This window comes from Heloderma suspectum, chromosome 1 (assembly GCF_057233095.1).
Source record: "Heloderma suspectum isolate Gila_16-S chromosome 1, 16-S_ref, whole genome shotgun sequence".
Taxonomy (NCBI): domain Eukaryota; kingdom Metazoa; phylum Chordata; class Lepidosauria; order Squamata; family Helodermatidae; genus Heloderma; species Heloderma suspectum.
In genome coordinates this window covers 379480952-379498208 of record NC_139458.1, presented here as the reverse complement: position 1 = coordinate 379498208, position 17257 = coordinate 379480952, and the positions used below count along the sequence as shown (strand labels likewise).

The 17257-nt window shown below is 43.3% G+C and overlaps 1 protein-coding gene across 2 annotated transcripts; it reads right to left on the bottom strand.

The window, feature by feature from the left end:
• Nucleotides 1-620: 620 nt before the first annotated feature.
• Nucleotides 621-16688, bottom strand: POLH (DNA polymerase eta). 2 transcript variants are annotated; one of them, XM_084828437.1, is made up of 10 exons: nt 16536-16688; nt 13333-13467; nt 12629-12846; nt 11279-11448; nt 9783-9886; nt 9008-9127; nt 7248-7371; nt 6425-6490; nt 4192-4364; nt 621-2396 (listed from the first exon to the last, which is right to left on the bottom strand). In XM_084828437.1, exons 1-10 carry the CDS (start codon nt 16595-16597, stop codon nt 1526-1528), a joined length of 2043 nt encoding a protein of 680 aa, XP_084684563.1. In that variant the 5' UTR covers nt 16598-16688; the 3' UTR covers nt 621-1525. The 2 variants fall into 2 exon arrangements, with proteins under 2 accessions (XP_084684563.1, XP_084684562.1); XM_084828436.1 differs by lacking the exon at nt 16536-16688 and adding an exon at nt 15031-15329.
• Between the last annotated feature and the right edge of the window lie 569 nt (nt 16689-17257).

Below are 17257 nucleotides of genomic sequence, written 5' to 3'. Positions count from 1 at the left end.
AAGAGTGGTTTTATGTTTTGGAGCTCAGACACGATCTCTGCTTTGTATATAGGCTTTTGGGCAAGTTACTTTTCTTTTAGGGCTGGTTCGCACAACATGGCCAATCCATCAGGTCATTATTTAACCCACAATGAGCCCCGCACAGCCCCCATTTTGAATACACCACCCAGGATCAGGGCAATAGGGGGTCATTGTATTGTGCAAGCTCAGCCATTGTGCGTTATTCAAGGATTAAATAACCCTCAATTAGTAGTAGGATTATATGAGGGTTGTTTAACCCTCGAATAACCCACAATGGCTGGGCTTGTACAACACAGCACAACCATGTTGTGTGAAACTAGGTCTAAGCCTCACCCGTTTGCCTTCTGGGAAATGAGTGTTTTGTGACTGGTCATGCTGACTATGGCAACCATTTTATGAATGGCACCCCCCTCCATGGCAGCCATTTCGTGAGAACATCCACAACACTCAAAATTCCAAATGTGCCCACCAACCCCCAAAAGGTTGGGGAATCCTGCCATATCCCCATCACCATGGTACTAGTTGAAGGCCACATTACAGGTTTCTTATCTGGAAAATATGTCATTGTTAAAGAAGTAACTTTTTGTACAAGCAAGTCTTAAGGCCAGTTATTTATTTATTTGTTTATTTATTTATTTCATTTATGAAATTATGTATTTCATAAGTTATGTATTTACTTGAAAAATCAAATTAGAGCAGAGAAGTTACAGATTTGCCTAAACTCTTTCCCCATAGATATATTTCATATGTTCTGGTTTCTGTACTTCAGGAAATGAACAATGCATGTTCTAGGGTCCATTTATCTTTAATGACAACCTACACAGTTCCTATGAGGGCAAGCCTGATCACACCAGAAGCAGGTAGCCACAACCTACTACTCAGAATAGAGAAGCTCACCATAGAACACATTCTTAGCCAGCAGAAGGGCCCAAGTTCAATCCTTGATATCTTCAGTTGCTTGGGGCAGGCTTAGGAAAGTTTGCTACAAGCTTAGGCAATCACAGTAGTCAATAGTGGGCTAGATAGACAAAGACTTCCTCCAGATAAGGGAGCTTCAAATGATCAGTAAGGGCTGAAAATGGCACCTCTGTACACACCTACTCTCAAACCAGATTGGCTGGTTGCTAGCATAGACAGGTGCACACAAAAACAAAAAGCCATCTTCTATTTTCTCCAAGTCAGGTAGAAAGGGAGTAGACACTAAATTAGAATGTTGAGGTTACTTGCTTTATAAACCAAAATACTAGATCAGAGGTAGTGAACCATGACCCTTCAGATAATGCTGGACTCGAACCCCCACCAGCTGAGGGGCATATTCACACTACATCTCTGACGTCGTATTAAGTTGCAGTTAAAGTAACACACCAAGCTGCAGAAAGTTCTCCCCCCCCCCCCCCACACACACACAACAACCCCACTGGTTCCTGTTGGGAATAATTTATTTTAAAAGCTGTAGTTTCTTTCTCTAAGATAAAAGTCTCCAGCTGCTCAAGTGAGCTGCAGTCTAAGGAGACAGTTTCTTGAAAAAGGAATCCAAAGTCCTGTTTGTGTCTTGTTTTGGCCGTTTGGCACTGCTGGCTATGTGTGTTCTGGGTTTGCTTTTGCCCTTACTTGGAGGGCTGCCAATTGGTACAGGTGGACTGAAGGAGCTGGATCCCGAGAAAGAGTTCTGCAGCTCCACAGCAAAGTGGTAGTCTAAGTGTTCTGCGAACTCCCACACCAGCACCCGTTGGTTACATTTCTCACACAACATCCACTCATCTGTAAAGGAGGGAGGACCACAACTATTGGCTCCGCCCTGCGAAAGTCCAGGAGCAGATTGCACACTCTCTTCTTTCAACAGATCAGGGAGCTCTGAAGAGACCTCAGATGTTTCCATTTCTAAAAGTGCTGTGTAACCGCTAGTAGTCAAAGGGGTCTCCAGCAGCCCTGTTTCAGAGCTGAACAGAGATTGTTCTATGGAGAGCTGCTCCTGCACAGAACCCGGCTTGCAATCATTCATACTTCGTTCCATGGGGCCTTTTGAAATCTGGCCACTGATGTGCAAGAGTCCTTTATCATGACTGACAGACTCTAGAGCTGACGGTACTGTCATTTCATTGATGATCCCAGGAAGACAGGACCTAGCTCTAGCATGGGCCTGTTTCCGTTCCACTGCCCTCTGAAATAGCGTCTGAATAGTCTTCACTGTCTTCTGTCTGGTCTCCTTTTTTGGGCTTTCGAGGGACTTGACATTTGGGCTAGCTGCACAGGTGCTAGTGGCCTGGGTACACTGGCTATTACTAGTTAGGAAAGCAGTTATGCCCACAGAGGACACTGTGTGAGCCTCTAAAAACTTGCTTGCAGAGAGATGGAGAACAGTGATGGGGGGAGACCTGTAAACAGATTAGCAAACGGTTCAAGAGAAAAAAGACTTCTCAAAAAAGGTTGAATAAAATTTTTTCAACAGTTCACTAGGTATAGAAGAAGCTGCCCCATGAGTTAGGCTGTCATTTGCTTATTCCTCCAAGTATTTCCTTTAAAGACAAGGGGGATTTTCTTTCATTAAGCTTTAGTTCAAAACTAACTAGATACTATGAGGCAAGAGAATACTGTTCAGATTGGTTCCTATTTGATGGTTAGACCCTGTGGCCTTTACTCTTCCCCATCCTTTTGTAGGAGGTTTCTTTTCATACTATACTACCAGGTACTCCACATGCATCTTGTGCAATACCCTCTAATGTGTTTTGGTTGGTGGCCGATAACTCTTATCTTAGTTCTAATACCATTTTTTTAAACATCAGAACCATTTCTGTCTTAAGTACATTGGCCATCCAGCTCTCTAGTACTTTATTTTCTGATCCTATTGTATTTAGCACTGTATAGTGGGTAGACCAGTGATAGAAACATACTGGGTGAGTTCACACATGACACCCACCCTGGTGAATAAGCCATGCAGTGTGGGTTGTTTACAAAACAACCTATGGTGAGTCCAACAGACAATCGGGATTACCATGAGTTGTTCTCTCCCTCCTTCCCCCTTGGTCCTCCAGCCGGCCCCAGCACATATCCCAGGAGCCCGTGTGGTAGAACTCATCTTGTCTACCCATCCTGTCCCCCGCTCTGCTCATGACCCTGTTTTCGTTCCCTGGCTTTTAAAAAAGAATTGGGCCCCAATCTTTACACAAATGGGAACAGAATATATGCACGCACACACGCACATTTCAGCCCAGGAATTCGCACAAATGCCTTTGTAATTTTTTATTTGCACTAGTATCTTTGTAATTTTTGTAATTTATTTTTTTCAGCTTTCCGCAGTTGTGCAAGTGTGCACTTGCAGCTGTCAAATATATATTACACTTACACACACACACCCTTGCCTTATCTACTGCCTTGTGTGTTTCAGCTGTCAAAGTGAATGAACTGCTGTATGAAATATACAAGGTAATTGACAAGACAGGACTGCATATAGGCAACACTGACAGTTGATAAGTGGAATAAAGGGGTCAAGATTGCCCCCTTAGCAAGGTGATTCCCAGGGTTTTAAGTGCTGAGCTGACACTTGGGGGTGCCCTGCTTCCCATTCCACACTTGCCCGACTCTCCAGCAAGTCCTTTTAAGTGAGATCTAAGGTCCACCCCTTTTCACTGCCCCCATTCAGAGCAATTACTCCTGCGGTTACTGTTGAAACAGTACATTAAACATAAGAGGCAATAGTCAAGGCAAGGCTAAATTTTTGACAGCCACAAGTGTGCACTTGCACAACTATGAAAAGCCAAGAAAAATAAAAATAAAAACAAATTATGAAGGCACATTTGGGCATTGGTGGAAGGGCTGTCAGTGTGGCACGGGCGAGATCACTCGGGAAGAGTGGAAAAGTTTTTTTCCTCTCTTGCTGAGCGGCTCGTGGCTCGATCACTGCAACCTACAATGGGTTGGCTCTGCCAGGTTTGGATGGCATGCCAATCCATCATGGGTTAACCCCAAGAACAGGCTATGAGTTCTCAGGGTGGCTCCTTGGCAAAAAAGAAGCAACCCTCCGGGAAGTGGTCCAGATTTGGACGACATGTCAGCCCACCATGGCTTGCTTTAAACGACAACCCACAATGGGTTGCTGGGTCATATGAACCCAGTCACTATGTTTCCCCTCAGCAATAACACATCCTAGCCTTCAGGAAGAAACATTCTCACCATGCAGCCTGCTGGCCTCCTGCTGTGTTGCAGTTCTGGATTAGCGCAAAAGCATCTCTGCTGATTTTATGGGCATCGTAGTGGGATAAGGCACAGCAGCGGGACAGACCACCACCATGTTTACCACCCTGCATACGGATCCCAATACTCAACTGTTTAGCCACCCGGTTGTTCTGTTGGAAAAAAAAATGTGTGTGTGTGTGTATATATATATATATATATATATATATATAGGGATAAAGGGCTGGATGTGCCCAATCTCGTCTGATCTCAGAAGCTAAGCAGGGTCAGCCCTGGTTAGTACTTGGATGCGAGACTGCCTGGCAATCAGGCTTCCTGCACTGAGCAGGGGGTTGGACTCAATGGTCTTATAGGCCCCTTCCAACCCTATGCTTCTATGATAAAGAAAGAAAGAAATAGGGATCCTGACAAGCTGTGCCTGAGACATCAAGAACTTTGATTGTACAGGTCAGCAGATACCAGGCTGGATTAATCCATGTATATTCCAATTCAGACTATAATCCAATAGTTCTTCCCTATCATCTCAGTCTATAATAAAAAATGTAGAGTCTTTCAGAACTCTCTCAGCCCTCAACAAAAGCCAGGTGCTTGAGCTGTTCACATTGCAAGGAAACCCCAACAGCTTGCACTAAAGAGCCCTGTCCATGTTCTAAACTAGTTTCTTGTTACCTGGCATAGTCTAAATCAGGGCTGGGGGACTTGTGGCCTCCAGCTGTTGGACTCCAGCTCCCATCAGCCCCAGCCAGCACAGCCAATTGTCACGGATAATGGGAATTTGAGTCCCAATAGCTGGAGGGCCACAGGCTCCCCACTCCTGATCAAAAGGCACACAATACAGCAACCTTATTAAACTAAGCAGATCTGGGTTGGGTCAGTGCCTGGAATGGGAGACAGCCTAGGAACTCCTATGTATGCCACCTTGGATTCCATGGAAAAATATCCAGCCCTTCCTTCAAATAATTCAGAGATACATATCTGGGATCATCCCATTGTAGTACCACTTTTGAGATACTTTGTGAATAGTATTTTTATTACGACAGCCCTGTGAGGTAGGTTTGGCTGATAGATAATGACTTGTCTAGGGCCAACCTGCAAGTTTTATGACTGAGAAGATACTCAGTCTTGACTTGCTTTTCTATACCCAAACCCCAACTTTCTACCAGTTGCATTACATTTATATTACTTACTAAAACATTTCTACCCTGCATTTCTTTAACAAGCTCAAGATTATTATTATTTATTACATTTATATCCCGCCTTTTTTCCTCCTTACGGAACCCAAGGCAGCGTACGTAATCCTCCTTCTCTCCATTTTAGCCTCACAACAACCCTGTGAGGTAGATTGGGCTGAGAGTCTGTGACTGGCCCAAAGTCACCCAGTGAGCTTCCATGGCCAAGTGGGGACTAGAATGCAGATGTCCCGACTCCCAGTCCAACACTCTAGCCACTACACCACACTGGTATTACTAACAGCAAATTAAAATAACTTACTACAACAACCTAAAGCAGCCATAAAACACTAAAAACAATAGAGAAAATGTTAAGTACAAACAGCTATAAAAAATAATTTAACCAGACAGCTCCAAACAATTACAACACTTCAGTAAGGAAGCAGCCATTTGTGGATCAAAAGCCTTCCTAAAAAGGAAAGATTGTCACCAGCACTCTGAACTGGTTCCAGAAACAGATTAAAGCCAGTGCAGCTGTTTCAATATGTAGTATGCATTGCAGTAGTCCAGACATGGTTTTGTATGCTATGTCCAGGGCACAGTATCCACACCAATATACCTGAGCTTCCTTGAAGGGATGAGGATTGCTGTATGCAAAGCTAATTTGAATTGACAGAGGCAGCTACAAGGACCACAATCTGCTCCAGAACATCTGGGCCAGGTGGGAAAGTATGCCACAACAGCTCCCCAAGAGGACTCATCCAAAGCCAAGCATAAGTAGTATGAACAGCTTTGGCATTTATTCCTTCCTTAAGTAAGCACTTAGTCCGGCTTCCTCCCAATCTCCGAATTTGCTGGAGATATTTACCTACTTCAGACCTCTGGCAAGTTACATACAAATAAGAGACCAACAGTTTGAGAGCAAAGCTATGGCATCAAAAACTGTACCAGAAGCAACTTTTCTACATTTCTCATTCCAATTTGCACACATCTCCTTCAGACAGTGAGTACTCAAGGAAAAAGAAAGGCCTCTCCCTACTTACTTGATCTCTGTCCTTGTTTAGTCTCTCCTCCAGCTCCAAGGCCAGCTGCAGAAGCCAATGCTGCACCTACAAACATAATTAGTGCAATGCTTATTATTGTCTTAGGAAACTGCTCAATATGCTGCTAATATAAACCAAAACATGCAAGGAACATTCATGGGTCATTTGGATCAGATAGAGGTGAACACTAACAACAACAAAAAACCCTTTCAAATCCCTCAATCATCAGAAATGTTGCTATGGAACAATTAAATTTCTGGGGCAACAAGGGGTGGTTAAAGAATCCATGGAGCACAGAACATTCTTGTTAGATGCCAAAGATAACAAGGATTTCATTTACTAACAGCCCACGGTCCAGGGAATAACTGCTGCTCTCCTACATTACTCCATCCATCCAATCTTTACATTTATCTATATATAGATAAATGTAAAGTGATATACTTTACATTTATCTATTTCTGTGCAGTTTGTTGATTTGTGTTGTATTTTATTATTTTAGCTATTGGTATTGGTATTATTCTTTTAATTGCAATCTGCTGAGGGGAAAAAAACATTTGTCATTGGGCAGATATAGGTAGCATGAGACAGCAAGCAAGCTGTGAGTTTTAAGCTATCCCTGTCCATTGATAGTACTCGCCAAGGCAGTTATCTAACAGCCTGAGCATTTACTGAGCATTTCAGAGCAAAGTGACATTATAAAACCACAACCTTTGTGGGTTTGAGCCAGAAAAAGGAAGCAGCAATATCCACTCCATTTTCCAGCCTTGTCTATAACTCCTGACCTCAGGTCATAATTGGTTTTATTCTCTGTACAATTTCTTACCTGCTTCTGAGTAACCAAAGCTGCCTTTCCATGGAAATTCTTACTGCAGCCAATGGACTTTGGCAATTGTCTAGGTTTCACAGGCTCATGCTCAATCCCTCTGCACAAGTCATACAACCAGGAGCTGCAAATCATATATGGAAACCTGAATTAAGTAAACAATATTTTTAACCTTGGATTCTCTGATTTATTTACTTAAGAGAAATCCAAAGTATTTGGCAACTGCATGTGAATCAATTTAGAACTGGGTAAGTCAAAGAGTTAGATTTTAAAGTGCATACATGCAGGGCAAAATGAGAGCTCCTTGTCATAAACTACCATTTACAGATTCCTATTAACACCACACTTCAGTGGGCACTGGTGTACAAACTACACTGAGTGGCTATTAACTGCAGTCCACAAAGCATGAATGCAGAGCTAAGACTCTATATACTACCGGGAAGATTAAAGCAACAAACGCTTGTATTGGGTGGCTATTCTCAGACTGTATAGCCAAAGGTGGTCTTTATTCCATCTTGGGAGGAAAATCCTCACATTATTATTTGCTGCAGCAGCTGAAATAATTAGAAGCAAATGTATTAATTACAGTTTCCTGCCATGAGGAGACTACCTGATAAAACATGAGAACATTTGTCGAGTAAAAATGTTACTCACGTAAAATCTTGTGGCATTTAAAAACTGACAGTTTTGTTATGGCATGAGCTTCCATGGAATATTTACTCAGATGTAAGACTCACTGTGGTGGTAAGCACACATAGGATTGCAGCCTCAAAAGTAAATGCCTTATAGAGCAATCCTATGGCTGCTAGACAGTGTCTAGACGGCCATCGGATCTTTTGCTTCCCAGAAACCGCACTCCCTGCCTCCTCTCCTGCCACCATGTAGACAGCGCAATTCTTCCCTGTTGCTGCGCTCGTAACTGCAGCACGGAGTGGGTGAAAAGGGGCATTCCTGGGGGTGGGGAGGAAACTGTGGAAGCATCATTACAATGCTTCCTATGCACCGTCCAGCCACCCCCCACCCCGCTCCGACGTCCCCAGCTAGACAGCCAAAATGAGCTGTCTAGCCAAAAATGCAGAGCAGCCAGAGCACAGAGGAGACGATCCCCTCCATGCTCCACCTGCCCTGCATTGGATAGTCAGCTGCCCCCGAATTTGGAGGATGCCAACTATCCTGATAGTTTTGCACCCTTAGCTTTATACAAGCAAAACAGTGAATATACCCAATATGAGAGAGCGAGCGCAAGCGCTGCAAGCTGCTGCACCCCAGGCTACCCAGGCACATGAATCTTAGTTTCTGCCATCTTGGAAGTAAGAAAAAATAAATGTTGGAAACAGAAACCACACACTTTGTAGTAAACAAAGAAAGTGTATTACTTAAACAGAAACAATCTCATACAGTTACAATAACAAGGGCTAGCAGCATGTTTGGATAGCATGTTAAACTTTATAACAATATTGGAAATCAATACAACAGTGTATTATCATTCCCTAATACTATAGATGATCATATGGAAGAATGTTTATGGGTTATGGGGGAGAATGGAGGGAGGGGAATTTCCAGTTCCCCCACCCACCCCGGGCCTTCACATCTCTATGGCAGACACTGCCTCTTCATGTCTGTCTGATGTTCTCCTCAATAGAAATTGGATTTTGAGAGCTCAAGATAGATTCTATTGCAAGCTGAAGCCTCAGCAGCATGAGCAAACACATAAGGGACCTAAATCTATAGAGAGACCAAAACTCAAATATACCACCTACCCAGTCTTATCTCCAAAGTGTAACTGAAGCTGTGATTCACTGAACTGGATCAGCTGTCCCACATATTCCACTTCCAGAAGTTCAGTGATAGAAGCACCTAGCTTCCCTCCAAGGTTACGGCTATGGGAGAAAAGAAAAACAATCATACAGAGAGAACAAAAAGTGTTCATACACCATCCTGTTTATCAGCCAGCAAGAAGTATACAGTCAACATGAAAAGAAGAGAAGGGATGTAAATTTGGCTTTGTGAGACAAGCAGTTAAAGCACACTGACAGAGCAAGCAATTACTAAGTAGTCTCTTCTCTGCCTATACAAGTATATGCAGCAAAAGAACCCAACTGGAAAGGTATAGATCAAAAAAGATGTCAGTATCACACATTTCTTAGAATTCATTTGTGTTTGTAACCAGGCCTGAAAATGTAGCCCAATGCCTAAAAAACTTAAAGCTAGCGCCACAAAAATATAGAAATTTTGACTATTTCTGCACAAGGTAAAAAGGGCTTACCAAAATAAATTTATTTTGGCTCCCCAAACTCTGTTGCTGGAACCTAAAAAATGTTCTAGCCCTGTTCCCAACTCTAATATATCTTCCCGAGACCCTTCTAATCTCCAGTTGGATTAGTATCACTTGGCTTTTGTTGGTCTTATGCTTACAACATGCACAGAATACATCCAAGTACACCCAAGCAGTAAGATGCAAAAAAGAAATGTAGCTCTGAAATTCATGCATGGAATCTCACATGGGGTTTATAGAAGCAGTTCTGTTTTACGTACATGTTACTGATTGGCATCTTGCTAAAGAGCTGTGCGACAGAACCCTGTGACACTAGAGTCTGCCGATTAGGCTTGTTGAGGCCACAGGCCAGTTTTGCTAATACCTACAATAAAGAAAGTAGCCAGTTTAGGAAACTTCCCTTTCCAAGTGTTATGAGTTTTTCCCAACACATATCTGGATTATCAGAGTTCATAATCCCAAAGAAAAATCAGAATGCAGGACCCAAAGGAATATAGAGTTGTTGCAAGTAATCTACTGAACTCGTCTCCAAAGTTAAAGATGAGATTATTTTCATTTCCAAACCACGCTGGGTCCCAAGCAAGGTACAACTCAAGATTATATGAAGTTAGACATTGCATTTGTGGGATGATAGTGATGAAAGATTTTCCTCACTCTCTCAAGTTTTAACTCATGGGTGTTGAACCTCTTTCAACTCTTGGGGGCTGCATTCCAGTGGTGGATGGGACCAAAGACAAAAAGGACGGGATCAAAAATACCAGCATATTTTTGCTTAAAGCCCTTACTGCCAGTAACTCAGCCTTGGCAGAGGCATTTTGACCTTTTAGAATTGGGGAAGGGGTGGGGGCTGAACAAAATCCAGGAAACCACCAAACAATTGGCAGTTGGGGGAAAGGAGGCATGGCTATCTGGGGCAGATTTGGTGTGCAGGCCTGAGGTTTGACACCCGTTTTAACTGTTCTACTCAAAAAAGAGTTAAGTCATACTGAATTTCTTAATCAAAAGTAAATGTTTTATTGTCAGAGGAACTCCATATGATAATTTTTTGTAGTCTATAACTCTTCAATTCTCCTTGCACTAAAGTATTTGATTCTGCTACATCCTCTGGTTGAAAGAACCAATACAATTTTGTTTATTCCCAATAGCTGGGACAAAGAAAAGAATGAAAAGCCCATTAAAGCAAAGTCAGAGGAGCATCAACTTTCCACAAGCAGCACAGCCTCTAACGTATATAGACTCTGGAGTATAGTATTCTGCAGGATCATAACTATGGGGCTGTTTGTACATCACAACAGCCCACCGTGAATTATTTAATTCATTATTTAACTTATGGTGAGGAAGTAGTATGGGGCGTGCCATGTCAGGAATGAATCTTGAGCATGTGGAGATGTCTGGCAGCTCAGATTTGGAATCAGAATGGCAACAGCCAGAACAGAGGGAGGCACCCTCCCTAGTGAGCCCAGATACAGCGAGGGTCAGCAGTAGCACTTGTTTATCTTTACTTACTAACTGGGCCACTGTCACACCTTACATCTTACATTCTAAAGAAGGAAACCAGTTGTTCATAAAAAGAGTTTTCTACAATTTGTTTTTATTGCATTACAATTGTTAAGTCTCACTCTATCCTCATTCTTCCTTTTATGACATGTCACAGTAGTAATCCATTTGGCCCAGATTCCATCAAATATAGACCAAGAGCTTCATGCCTTTAGTAATGCTGAGCTCAAAACAAAAAACAAGTTCATCTTATACGTACCTTGTTGTGAGAAATGCCAACAGAACACCTAAACCCAGTGACAGATTCTACAGCTGCCCTCATTTCTTCCATAATAACTGCTCCCACTGTCAGCTGCAGCTCTGGACTGCTGGCATCTCCAGAAGGTAATGATTCAAGCCACTGGTGCAAACCATGCTGCCGCAGCTCTTCTAAAAAGAAACACACAATAACTCCAAAGTAGGTATCTCCAAATACCTCTCTTTAGAGTAACAACTGTCATGACAAAGTGATAGGCAGGAGAGCTACAAAACACATGTGATGCTGTAGAAAATCTGCAACCAAAGAGAGCAGGAAGAAGCCAGAAAGCATCCTGTAAGTGCTTTCTTTGAGCGAACATTTGTTTCTGAATTTCGAATGCAGTATCTCAGCATGTAGACAAGTGATGTCATGGAACCTGCACAGCAAGCACTGAAACTCCTGAGGGCAGGAGAGGAAAAATGGTTTTGTATTTCCCAGTGTAAATGTTTGCAGCCAATGAAGTGCTATCCTTTAATCAAGGCTCAACGATTGTATCAGTCAAAGCGAAAGCTTAATACATATAGCCTAGCATACAGCTTACACAATGGGGAAGTCCCATACCATTCATCTTTGAAAGGCTGCTCTAACACTAGTAGAGACATAGCAGAAGGTGCGCAATGAAGTCTTTCATACAGTACTCACCTCCACATATATTCTGCATTAAAAAGCTATCCAAGTTTGCACAATAAACTCTCTCAAAATACCCCAGTCTTGACTAATCCTACAGCTGCTATTCTATTCATCTATTCCCCATACCTCTCCAAGTCAGTACTGGCCTTTCACTATCAGGCTAATCATCTTCCTCTGTTACTGTTCTATTACCAGCAGGTTAGGAGCAGCCATACTTTACTCCTTAACAACACTTTGTTGAGATCATAGAATCATAGAATAGTAGGGTTGGAAGGGGCCTACAATTCATCTGGCCAATTCATCTGGCTTCACAAGCTGTACAAAAAACATACTTAATTATTAGATAGAAAGAAATATCTTTTCTGTTTTTAGTCTAGGATGTCTGGTACAAGCTTTGGCTTAAGAAGTGACCATGTGCCATGTCCATTACCTCCCAAGCCCACATTTGTGATTTCTTACCATCTCTTCAAGCCTTTTATACCCTCATATTATCATTAAAGCAAAGAGAGAAAGAAATATATCTGGGATTAGTGGATTCTTTCCAAGGCTTCATTGTGTTCTTCTGTAGGCACAAAAATTGCAGACTGAATGTCCACTCTAAAGAACATCATCTAAGCATGGTTAAAAGTAAGGCAAGACAAAGTAGGATAATGGAGTAGCATGTTGGAAGCTATGCAGTACCTTTGCTGCCTGTATTCTCTTCTGCTGCAAGGCTATCTGGCAATCCTTGGATGTAGGTAGTTGATAACTGCTCTGCTATAACAGGCTGCCCCTTCATCTTCTGAAGCCTTTCTCGCACAGCCCTAGTTAAGTCCATGTAGGCCTCATCAATGCTGGCACGTTCAATCACAGCAAAACGCGACATCACTTCCATCACCTCCACGCTGGCTTCTCGGTACCTACATAGAAAGGGCACAAAATAATGCTTTAATATTCCCGTTACATCTTCTCTTCCAAGTGGGGTGGTTAATTAACAGCCAGCCACTAAATGTGGTATATCTGAAGTAGAAGGGTTCTTGGGCCCTTCCTGTTAGCAAGACTATCTTACCTGTTACAGATTTAATTAGAGACTGAATAAGAATTGAACCAGACTCCATCCAATATTTTCTGAAGATAAAGTGCATAGAACTGTATGTACATTTTAATCCTAGAAAGACTGCTGCCTGAAGAACCAGACTCAACATACTGTATCCAGATTAGGAAAGATGGCAAAAAAAAAAAATGATTTCCAGAAAGGAAACCTAAGCCCCAGGAATTTATCAAAATAGCACTGATTGGTAGCCATCCTGAATCCTATTTGCTCCAGAAAGTGTCCCAGTCACCTGAGATACAATCATCATTACTACCCAAGAGAAGCTGCAAGTGACTGTCAATCCCAGGCTTACTTGGTGAGATCTGCTTTGCCATGGGCCTCTGGCACTCGAGCTAACAGGAGATCCGGGCACAGCTTCTTGGCATCAGCAGCCCACATGTTCCTGGTAACTCCAAAAGCACGAGCTTCATAGCTCACAGCAATTATCCTGAGAAGGATGAAGGGAAAATATTAGCCACAATGACCTGGTTCACACAGAACTATGGCAAATTGTGGGTTATCTACAATTAAGAGTTAGGTTAACAATGAGTTGTTTAATGCACAATTAACCAATAGTGTCCAGGTCTGGATGTCACGTAGCAACCCCAATCAGTCCAGTCAGAGGCTTAATATTCAAAGACTGCAGAGTTTACTCAGCATACACTACAGCAAACTGTAGATTAACTCACGGTTTGCTGCCGTTACATGCAAACGATATCACACATGGAGAGCAAAGACACTGAAGGCACACACCAGTCCAGACAAGTTTTCCCCCTTAATTTAGCATTAACAAACTTTTTGCAAATTACTATAAGTTAAAGCAGATACCACAAACAGATTAAGTGTGATGACAGTTTTCTTTCCACACCATGATAATCATTTAGCCACCTTATGGAGAGGTTTGGAGAGATTATTGAGGGGCACAGGGAAGGACATGAATCACCGGTACTTGGGGAACAGTTTCTGGAATGCTAGGATCAAATTGGGATGGGGGAATTGGCAGCTGCTTAATCACTTAGCAATAGTGGATCTGTAAAGTGATTAAGCAGGGAGGGGCTGTAGTTCAGTTGTACAGCACATGTTTTGCATGCAGCAGTCTCAAATTCAATCCCTGGCATTTCTACTTAGGACTGGAAAAATTGTGCCTGAAACATAGGAGAGCCACTGCCAGTCAGTTTTGTCAATATCGGGCTAGATGGATCAATGGCCTGACCCAGTAGAAGGCAGCTTCCTATGCTCCTATCCTGTTATGCTAGGTTTAGTTTTCCCACTCTAAGGTCAGAAATACATTTTAGGCTGGGGATAAGCAAGAAGTGCATCTTATCATTCAGGGCTGGAGCAGGAAAAAAAACAGGAAACAAAGCTCCATGTATCACACGAAAGATAGGTCACTGGTCCAAAAAAACAAAACAGGGCGGGGGGGGAGCTGAGCAGGGAGCAGGCCTGGTGACAGCATTTGCTCTTTGAAATGAAGTCGCTGAAGTGCATCAGGTAAACAAATACACACAATTCTATCCCACTCCCACTTATGGGTGGGTGCAGGGTCTAGCAGCTGAATGAGGTGCAAGAACCAACTGTGCTATATCAGACTGAAGACAAGGGGACGTCGCATTTTTAATACATAAGAAACCTCCCTGCAAGTAGAAAGCTAGCACAACAAGGAGTGGGCTAGGCTAACATTTTTCTCCCTGATGTGCCAGTTAGTTTGTTGTTGTTTATTTGTAGAGAGGGTGTGTGTTTTGTTTTTAATGGGGGAGGGAACAGCATTTAGGAACAGCATTCCTCACTTGCCCTCTGAGTAGCATAGTCCACGCCACCACCTGAAGATTCTGTCGCCGCTTCCCCCACCCTGGCGCCCTCCAGATGTGTTAGACGGCAACTCTCTATAGCTGGCTGGGAATTATGGGCGTAGCAGTACAACACATCTGGAGGGCGCCAGGTTGGGGGAGGCTGTCCTACCCCCTCATTCCGCTGCTTGCACAGGCCAGGCCTAGGAGGTTCGGCTTCATACCCGCCGCCTTTCCACGTCTTGTACTGCACCACGGCGCACGGTTTGCCACGCAGACGGGGCTCCAGGCGCTGCTCCACCTGTATGTAGAAACAGTCCATGTCCGCCAACGCCACCACTCGCTCCCGCCCGCGAGACATGGCGGGCTACGAAGGGCCCCTAACGGGCAAGGACGAAGGGGGCTACGCGGGAGGCTGAAAACTGAGGGGTCCCAGCATGAAGCCGCAGACGGGGGTCAGGGGATAAGCTGACACCCGCTCGACTCCCTTTGCCGCCAAAATCCCCGCCTTCGCCCCGGTCCTACGGATACACTTCCCAGCATGCGCTATAACGTCTTCCTCTCCTCAAACGCATGGGGGAAAGGTCATACTTCACAGCAATGCCTCTTGGGAAATGTAGTCTTAAGAAAAAAAGGAAATCGAGTCGAGAACGGTTTCCTCGCCCCGCCATCGAGGAATTATGGTTACGTCATTCTCCTTTCAGGGACTCCATGAAGCAAATCTCCTTCACCAAGCTAGCGGGATCATAGACATAGGAAATAGTAGACTGGCAATTCCTTGGTCTGCACATTGGTCTTCTGAGTTGTTTTTCTTCACGTCATGTTGTTATCGCTTTAAGGCTGCAAGCCTATGCCCACTTATCTGGGAGAAAGCCCCATTGAACTCCGTGTGACTTACTCCTGTGTAGACATATCTAGGGCAGCACTTCACAGGGGATAAAAGTGACGGCTGCTAAGGCAATGGAGATATCCAGTTGGCTGTGATTTGATGGCAGCAGCCCCCCCCTTCCCGCCCCAATATAGCAAAGCCAGACGCTTACCCTCTTTCAAACGTAGGTCTGTTTTGCGCGTGGATGTGTATGTTTTAATAGCTCTGCAAATATAAATATTGTTCAAAGTGATTATCCCCATATTGTAAGCTGAGGACTGTGGCACAGGGGGGAAAAATGGCTTACAACCCAATAATATATCCTGATGTTATTATCCCTATATTGCAGGCGGAATTATCACAATCATGTAATCGGGAGTTCATCGTTGACATCTCCATATTCCAGTTAGGTAGGGGCTGATAATGGTTTAAACAATCTTCTAATATAGTCACTAATATCCCTATATTGTAGATTGAGAGGCGAACATTTTTACATTGCGGATGTGTATGTGAGAGCGTTAATGGCCGCTTACAACAACTCTTTAGGGCGCAAGTCCTACAACTCCCAGCATTCCCCAGCCAGCATAGCTTTTTTCTGTCTAAACCTGCATAGGATTGCGCCTTTAATAACGTTTTAAGAAATGTCACATACACAATATAGGTCTCCACAGCAATACTACATAGAACACACATCTCAAGATGCAGACAATAGAACAATTACATATTTGGATATACAGATATTGCTAACAGTGTCCATTTCGCTAAATCAACTGATCATGTGGTTTTATGACTTGTGGATCAAGTCATCATGTGGTTTTATGTAGAAAACAGATAATAAAGCAACAAAACATAAAAACGTACTGCAAGTTGCAACTTTGTTGTTGTTCAGTCGTTAAGTCGTGTCCGACTCTTCGTGACTCCATGGACCATAGCACGCCAGGCCTTCCTGTCCTGCGCTCTCTCCTGCAGTGTGCTCAAGTCCATATTCATTGCATCGGTGATGCTATCTAGCCATCTCATCCTCTGCCGTCCCCTTCTCCAGTTGCCTTCAGTCTTTCCCAGCATCAGGGTCTTTTCCAGTGAGTTTTCTCTTCCCATTAGGTGGCCAAAATATTTGAGCTTCAGCTTGCATATAGAGACAGGAAATATAGAGTAGAGTAACACATGCTCCCTTGCTTTTTTGCTTTTTTTTAAGGCTCTATATCTTATTACAGTTGGAAAAAGTGTCTACATGCAAGTGAAGATAAGCTGTCTCTATTCAGGGGAGTTCTGGCTTTGGCTTGCAGGGAGCTTTTGAGGAAGTAGACTTGAACAACAACAAATATGCAAGATTCTGGAATTCAGCTCATGATTGCTCCAACTGGTACACAGACTTGGTGACTAATTTCCAGGGCTCTTTAGACCCCATTTCTCCCCAGAGAAACAAGTGAGCTGCCCATAGAAAACAACCAAAAACACTCCAGGATTTTAGAACTAATTGGGCCATCGTGCATGCCATCGTGTTCTCCCATCCGCAAATACGTGGGAGCAGCAAAGAGGGATTCGTGCTCTTTCTACCTGGTCTTATTTTGTGTCAAAATGCA

Bases quoted from the DNA above. Each gene is read 5' to 3' on its own strand.
- POLH (XM_084828436.1), bottom strand. From the start codon at position 15,167: ATGTCTCGCGGGCGGGAGCGAGTGGTGGCGTTGGCGGACATGGACTGT. The intron at 11,449-12,628 runs GTACTGCATAGC...GTTTCTTTTTAG, and splicing joins AGAGAATACAGGCAGCAAAG to AAGAGCTGCGGCAGCATGGT. The intron at 9,887-11,278 runs GTACGTATAAGA...TCTTTATTGTAG, and splicing joins TTGGCATTTCTCACAACAAG to GTATTAGCAAAACTGGCCTG.